The 8532-nt window shown below is 40.4% G+C and overlaps 1 protein-coding gene across 1 annotated transcript in view; it reads right to left on the reverse strand.

Annotated features, from left to right (window-relative positions):
- The window catches only part of LOC134582601 (serine/threonine-protein kinase N2-like), a 32670-nt gene extending 24759 nt beyond the window's left edge, over positions 1-7911 (reverse strand). The window contains exons 1-5 of the mRNA XM_063439268.1: positions 7825-7911; positions 7110-7178; positions 3862-3916; positions 3423-3577; positions 1466-1556 (exon numbers count right to left, since the gene is read on the reverse strand). Coding sequence (XP_063295338.1) covers positions 1466-1556; positions 3423-3577; positions 3862-3916; positions 7110-7178; positions 7825-7911 — 457 coding nt within the window. The remainder of the gene's footprint in view (positions 1-1465; positions 1557-3422; positions 3578-3861; positions 3917-7109; positions 7179-7824) is intronic.
- Between the last annotated feature and the right edge of the window lie 621 nt (positions 7912-8532).

An 8532-nucleotide genomic window follows, 5' to 3' on the forward strand; every position in this document is an offset into this window, starting at 1 on the left:
GATTCACAGAATAGTGCCAAAGGCATACAATGGGGGTATCGTTATACTCAGCAGATGTAGCTGAACACAATAGCACACACTAGCTTTACGAAATACACATTACAAAACCGTTGTTATTGGTGTATATGCCAAAATAGAGAAAAAAAACACTTTTACTCCAATATTTAGCAGAGATTGGCGATGAAATCGCTACGTTAAAAGTGTCAAAATAATCTTGGGTAAATAGCCTGTTATAATAAAACACAGTAAAAAAGGAGGGATATTGGTAAAAGGTGCTCAAATCACCAAGTGTGAGTCACTCCAAATCACACAGAAAGTGTATAAAGCAATATCGTAAATAGTATAGTGAGAGCAAGTAATTATACACCAAATATAAAATAGATAAAATATATTAAACAGGCAATATTACCATATGTCTTGGATGTCCTAAAAATATAAAATAAAGGACATAGTATAGCCTGTATAAAATGAATGAAATGAAATAAATATAAAATTGACCACTCACGTGGTGCTGAGCCTTAAATAGCGGCTCAGACTATAAGCGCCTTTTTATAATTTCCTGGAGACCGCAATGCTGGAAAGGCAGGTTAAGTTGATCTCTGTCAGAATCCCCTTGTGTCAATTGATGAAAACCAAGTCAGGAAGTACAGGAACAAACTTTATTTTCATAGCATAGCATATAATGGAATCTCCCAAGAATATTGCACTAACGCGTTTCGACCGTTATAGTCTTTATCAAAGTGCTGTAGTGTGAAACAAATTTAGCGTTTAAATACATTAAAAAAGGCGCGCATTGTGATTTATTCGCCGGTTTACTTCCGGTTTCCGGCTGTTACTCCTCGTCATTTAATTTCCGGCTTCCGGTCACGTTGCGTGTCACACGGCATTTCCGGGTCAGCGGTCATGTTCCCTTTGCGTTCCAGCGAAACTCCGGTTCCGGTCAGCATCAATTAGTTTTTCTCAAATATCTTTTGTACCATGTCCATAATGTAAATAAACAGTGTAAAGAACATCCATTTTATACATATTTATCCATGCTTTGTACTGCTATTCGGAACTTTGGTGGGGAAGCTTATTGGAATAAAATATTTTACTAATTTTAACACAGTAAAAATTATTGAAAAGGATTACATATATATAAGAATATGTCATATCACGGAATATATAAAAACAGGCGAAGAAATCACAATGCGCGCCTTTTTTAATGTATTTAAACGCTAAATTTGTTTCACACTACAGCACTTTGATAAAGACCATAACGGTCGAAACGCGTTAGTGCAATATTCTTGGGAGATTCCATTATTTGCAAATAATACAAGAAATAACATTTGAATCATAGCTGAATTCCCTTTGTCTGACACTTCCAAGAGCTGTATGTTTCCCCATAAACCTAGCTTTCTATAAGAGAGCAGAACACAAACCACATTCACAATACACAGAACATATGACATCACTGAACCTTTACCTTTATGTTGGAGAATCAACATGCGCAAAATTTCTATTTTTCTTTTGCTGTCATGGAGTATTTTCTGAGCATCACTGAGATGTTTCTGATCCTGTAAGCAGAAAAATCAAATGGATAATTAAGATAAACAAAGACTGGACGTTTAGGTTTATTACCCCACACCACCATGTATACATGAGCTAAGTTTAATTTTCACTGTCCCTTAAAACCCTTTTGAAGAGACAATGAAGTCACCAAGGCGCTTAATCTCAGTGAAATGGCCTGGGTGCAGAGTTCCTTTCCCTTTTAATCCTGCAATGTAAAACAGTGCAGGTTTTTTTAGAAGTTATTGCTAGGTTAAGTTCACCTTTAAAGGCTGTCATACTGACAATGATTAGAGGTGCTTCCACAGCAACAAGTAAAAAACAGTCATGTGTCGCGGAAGCTCATAGAAAAGCATCAGATCTCCAATGCAACCCAGGAGGAACATTGGATTGGACCATCAAGAATGATGCCACGTTTCCTCACTGATGTTGCGGGATGTAGAGAGGTGGAAAAGGTAAGCAAAACTTTACTATTATTTTGTATTGCACATGAGGGGAGGGGGACGATGACATGTATTTGACTAAGATCCAGCGCACTCATCCATTCACCAAATAGCAATCTCAAGGCTCATATAATGTAGTCGCTTTATTTAAAAACACCTAACCTGGGCAAAAATAATGGGAATTTAGTTACAGTATATGATCATACATTGCATAAGCCTGCCACAACGTCAATGTACCCCATTCTTGGCTGGTCCTAATCTAGCAACCTAATGTATGCTCTTATGAGATTAATCCACCTCAACTAGGCAAAAACATTGGAGTTGTGGCAGGCTTATGCAACGTATGATCATATAATGTAACTAATCCCCCATTATTTTTGACTAGGTAAGGTGATTTTAAATAAAACGGCTACATGTTAATACTTAAATTATTGTTTAGTGAGTGCGCTGGATCTTGTATGTTGTATGAATTGGCCCCAGCAGCACCCTTATAAGTATGCATGTTTAGATGAGTGCCTCCCTCTTGGTTTCTTGTATTTGACTAGGGACAGGGGCACCTCAGCATTAGGGATACAGGTTTGTATTTCTAACACTGTAATGTTCCTTGCATTTCTCCTCTATTGTTGGTCTTCACCTAGAGATTTAATATATTTCCCTCTTTACCACCAAATTACTTCACATTTTCAGAACGGACACACTATTTACAATAACGGCAAAAGGAAAGCTAACAAAAAGGATTTTGCAAATGTGGAAACTATACATCAACATATTGTACCCCTCCGCTATTAACAAACTATTTTAAGACAACATCATGGTAGATGGAGAGGATGTTAGGGAATACTCGTTTACCAATCTTTACCTTGATCCCTACCTTATCTGAAATGCCAGCCCCTTCTAATTAGACAGAATGTGCTCTCTGGGACGTTTCAATTTATCCTGTATTTTACTTTCATTCACTCTTATGGTATTTACTTATGGCTGCCTATTCCTTGTACATCCTTTATATCCTTTGCTATCATGTCTTTCCACGTTTTTTTTCTCACCCACGGTTTTGTTTCTTATTTCTCTTTCACCATCTATCCACCCCCCAATATGTCTTGTAAATACATCAAATCAAAATAACTAAAGAAAACGAGAGTTGTGTATATCTTTGTACTTAAAAAAGTGGAAGGAAGAGCCTTGTACTATTCAGCTGAGAGAGAGCCGTAGGCGAACTCCACAAAATGATGTATTTTAATTTCAGTCCGATCCAGGAGCAGAAAGAGTCCATTAGCTTCTGGATCCCCAGCCTGCTATCAACTAAAATTAGCTAGGATCCCATCACGAGTGGGAAAAAGTCACACATTGCAGAAAGTGGAAGGAGTTTTCTAAAATGCAAATAAATAAAGATATAGTTTATCTTTAAGATAAAATAAAATATGCCAAACATACTTTGGAGCGGTCGGTAGAATACGCCTTTATCAGCTTTTCTGCTTCGCTCTTAACTTTGTACTCATCTTCGAGTTGTTTCTCAAAAGTGGCTAACTTGTCCTCATCTGGTGAGGAGAATGAATCACTATCAGAAGCAACTGGAATCTGGGGACCATCTGCAAATTAATAATAAGACAAAATAAGAATTACAAATGGCAGCAGACAGTATCACTCAATCGAGGTTAATGAAAGACAGACATCGAAAAGTAAAACCACGATAGCTGAAGCCAGTCATGATAGCAGCATCTAGTCTACAGTAAGTCACAAAGTGGATATAAAAATGGTGTAAGCAGGTTAATGATGGGTAGTTTGGTTACTTTAATGGGATATGTGATATGTATCCAATATATATTTATATATTTACAACACACACACACACACACAAAGTGTTTTAATGTACCTGGGTGTGCCCCTGCTCCTTGCTCGATAACATCGATTACTTGTGTTCCGCTGACCTGAAAAGGCAGAAATTAAAAGAATCAGAAAAAGTCTCTTTGCCAGACGAACAGGATCACAAGTTATTTGTGGCTCTCAGCGTGGTTACTATGTGCTGGATTGTCTGCGAGGAATCTCTGGTCCTGTCTGGTGTGGTAGACTCTGCTTCTATTGATCTGGTGCCGATTGCCTGTTCCTGTGCTGCTAGTATTAGTGTCTCAGTGCTGTCTTTCAGTCCGGATATATTTATTATATACATATACAGGATATATGTGTGTATAAGCATCCTAATAACAATACTCTATAGTACTTTCACTTGACATACCACTAACTGAAATGAATAAGGGTCAAGGAATTCATACCACAAAAACCGATACAGTAACCATATGCTGTCACTGTGCTTTGGACATTAAAACTGGAGCCATGAAAGGGTTAAATATTGAAGAAAGAATAAAATGATAGACCTGAGTGTAACCTCCCCAGTGTTCACCATTACTAATCAGATAACATGTGCAATCTGTATTCTCTTTATCCCCCATCCTGGACTACACTGGGGATTTGGTTAACATAATAAAACTCAGTTAATTATATGTAGAACTGGAATCTTATACAGAAAATCAAGTCTTTTACTTACATCACAGCATACACATGGAAAACAGGAAAAAATTGTTCTACTATTTGCCATCTTTAGCCACGTGATCACCACAGCAGCTAAGCAGTGACTACTGTTTAAGCAGTGTGTAGTGACTGAACTGTGCTCAGCAAGGATGATGTCACAGTGATGTCACAGCGAACAATCAGACCATCTGTAGCTATCTCTGCCTTTCAATACTCCGTATAGGAGGAAATGCCCTAAATACCTAAAAATATAAATAAAATGCATTCCCCAGTGGAAATTAACGGTATATATATATACACACACGCACACATATACACATACACACACACAGTGAGGGAAAAAAGTATTTAATCCTATGTTGATTTTGAACGTTTGTCCACTGACAAAGAAATGATCAGTCTTTAATTCTAATGGTATGTGTATTTTAACAGTGAGAGACAGAACAGAACAAAACAAAATTGCAGAAAAACGCATGTCAACAAAAGTTATAAATTGATTTGCATGTCAATGAGTGAATTAAGTATTTGATCCCCTATCAATCAGCAAGATTTCTGGCTCCCAGGTGTCTTTTATACAGGTAAAGAGCTGAGATTAGGAGCACTCTCTTAAAGGGAGTGCTCCTAATCTCAGCTTGTTACCCGTATAAAAGACACCTGTCCACAGAATCAATCAATCAGATTCCAAACTCTCCACCATGGCCAAGACCAAAGAGCAGTCCAAGGATGTCAGGGACAAGATTGTGCACCTACACATGGCTGGAATGGGCTACAAGACCATCGCTAAGCAGCTTGGTGGTGCGATTATTTGCAAATGGAGGAAACACAAAATTACTGTCAGTCTTCCTCTGTCTGGTGCTCCATGCAAGACCGCAAAAACACAAAGCCAAGGCAACAAAGGAGTGGTTCAGTCTCCAGACGTTAATCCCATAGAAAATCTGTGGAGGGAGCCGAAGGTTCGAGTTGCGAAATGTCAGCCTCGAAACCTTAATGAATTAGAGAGAATCTGCAAAGAGGAGTGCGACAAAATCCCTCCTGAGATGTGTACAAACCTGGTGACCAACTACAAGAAATGTCTGGCCTCTGTGACTGCCAACAAGGGTTTTGCCACCAAGTACTAATTCGAAGAGGTCAAATATTTAGCAAAACATACAAAAAGATGGGGTAGACCGCCAACTCCAAAAGAGGAGGTGGGATCTACTCCAATCCACAGATACCTCCAAATGTAAGTATAGCTAAAAAAATGGTGGGGACCTTTATTGACAATCAAAAAAATATATATAAATTCAATTAAAGTAAAGGCAAAATTGCTAGATACCCAAATGAACTCCAAAAAACAACGTGTAGCAATCATGAGAAAAGTGAAAACTTCACCTAGTTAAAATACCCGGTAACTAATGGCATGAAGACAAAACACAGGTAATTAGGGGCTAAACGTAGCTCATACTATATGGGCCTTAATAGATCCCCAAGTAACGTCACGTTAACCCCAGACACCTGATGGTACTGTTGGAAACACCTCTAAAGATAGTGAGGACCCAACCCAATAGCCAAACACAAAAATCCCAGTAACTGTAAAGGAGGTAGAAGTCACTGGATAGGTTCCTATGGGTACTGGTCTACTAATTTAAATCAGTCGCAGAGGCGGTAGCTAGTGGACCTTACTAAGTATAAGTGGTAAACAGCCGGTATACTGAAGTGGCTGCTAGTAGCTGGGTGCAGAACTCAGTTGATCCATAGAAGTGAACGAAATTGGAAAAAGAGGACGGACTTCCCCCCTAGTACATACCAAATTGCACCAGTGAAACCCATATAGGGGTAAAACGCCCTGAATGAAATAGCCTAGAGATACTGCACCCTAGTATGCCCTAGCCAGCTCACTAACTGAACTTAAAAATGGCAAAGCTACCTGCTGCTTCGAGGCATCCTCAAGCTATCCCTCATAAGTAGAACAGAGGAGCACAGTCCACTAACTTCGTTAGGTACACATAAGTACAGGCATCATGGCAACCCAGTTAAAGATAAAAATAAAGAAAAAAGAAATAGTTCTAGCAAATAATATGCATCGGCATGGTACAGCTCGAGGCGCGTTTCGGCGTTTACATACACCTTTGTCAAGAGCAAGCCGGTAATTGAGAGGAAGACTCCTTATAAAGGGACGGAGGGAGACCCCTCCCCTTGTCAGCGTCCAATACGGACTGGTGGGTGGATCAGGAGGCAAGACTGGGCGTGTGAAAATTCCCTCTCCCCGCCCATACTACCAATCAAATGGCGGTAATTTTCCAGTTTTTCCAGTTGAGCTATTTTTTTGTGATACTTTTAATTCACTATAACTGAATTATACATAACAGTGTAGAATCTGCATTTGGCCACAGCAATAGGCAACATGCACAACATCATCTAGAGCACCAGATTGCTCCCACATCATCATATTGCACCCACAGCACTTTCCACATCACAGCACCAGGTTGCACTCACAAAACCTCCCACAGCACTTTATAAATGCCAGCAATAATAATAATAATAGAGAGACCCCTCTCCAGGGCACATTAACAGAGGCCATCTCAGTATTAGAGCAGAGCTTTCCAAACTTTTTACGTTGGTGGCACACTTTTCAGACACGCATCCTTTTCCGACACGCAGTTCTGTGCTCTCAGTGAGCGATTCCTGTCAGACCAGGTAGGAGAAACAGAAGCTCGACAATGCTACACGAAGTGATAGCAGGAGGGTAACGTTGTGCAATGTGCTCCCCTTCCTGTCGGACACCTCTATGCGACACACTCAAATTGTGTGGCCGACACACTAATGTGTTGCACCACAAAGTTTGGTAAGCTGTGCATTAGATAGTCTCTTTTAGAAAAAAAAAATCTATCTATCTTCACCTGTGTGTCTCTTAACACCACTTTTGTGTTTCTTATCCCATCTTTAGTCTTAACTCGTTTTGTGTATCGTACCACCCGTTTATTGTGTTATCCTCCATTTTTTCCCCATTCTGCCCAAAACCTCCTCCATATTCACCCCACACCTTTTGTCCCTTTTCTCATAATCTGCCCTCAAACCTTCACCTTTTTCTATATTCTCCAAACTTTGTGTCTCCTTTCTCAGTCCCCCGTCCCCCAACTTCTCTTATATAATCAGACATTCAACAGTATTTTAATCGTATTAGCTGACTTTTCATTAGACACACGCCTTCCACTTTCTTCATATCCCACCAACCTCTGCCCCTTTTCTCATATCCCCTCCACACACACACACGCCTTTAACTTGCTCCATATTTTGCCCCACACCATAAATTTCTCCATATGAACTTCACCTTTTGTCCATTTTCTAATTCCTCCTCTAGAGGATTCAAGGAGGACTGAAAGGTGGAGCTAGCAGTGGCGTCGCTAGGGTGGGGCATCCCTACATCATGCTGTGCCCCCCCAAAAGGGCAACTTGCTGGCCATGTGTTTAAATTCTATTCCCTCGGACTGTAACAGTCTATTACAGTCCGAGGGAATGCAGTGCTGGGTATTGTCTGTGGAAAGATGCTGGGGCACTGAAAGCTCCGCCCTCAAACCAAGCCCCGCCTACTGCACATAAGCCCCACCCCCGCAGTTCAGCAACACCCCTTGCTGCTGTGTGTGTGTGTGTGTGTGTGTCTGTCTGTCTGCTAGTGAGAAAGGTTGTGTGTTTGTGTGTGTGGACTCAGCAATCTGTGTCTGTGTGTGTCTGTGGATGGACACCGCAGTCTGTCTGTGTGTGTGTGTGTGTGTGTGTGTGTCTGTGGATGGACTCCGCAGTCTGTGTGTATGTACTCAGCAGTATGTGTTTGTGTGTGTGTGTGTGTGTGTATATGTATGGACTCAGCAGAATGTGTTTGTGTGTGTGTGTGTGTGTATGTATGGACTCAGCAGTCTGTGTGTGTGTGTGTGTATGGACTCAGCAGTCTGTTTGTGTGTGTGTGTGTGTATGTACTCAGCAGTCTGTGTGTGTGTGTGTGTGTATGGACTCAGCAGTGTGTGTGTGTGTGTGTGTATGG

The sequence above is a fragment of the Pelobates fuscus genome, chromosome 13 (genome assembly GCF_036172605.1).
Source record: "Pelobates fuscus isolate aPelFus1 chromosome 13, aPelFus1.pri, whole genome shotgun sequence".
Lineage (NCBI taxonomy): Eukaryota > Metazoa > Chordata > Amphibia > Anura > Pelobatidae > Pelobates > Pelobates fuscus.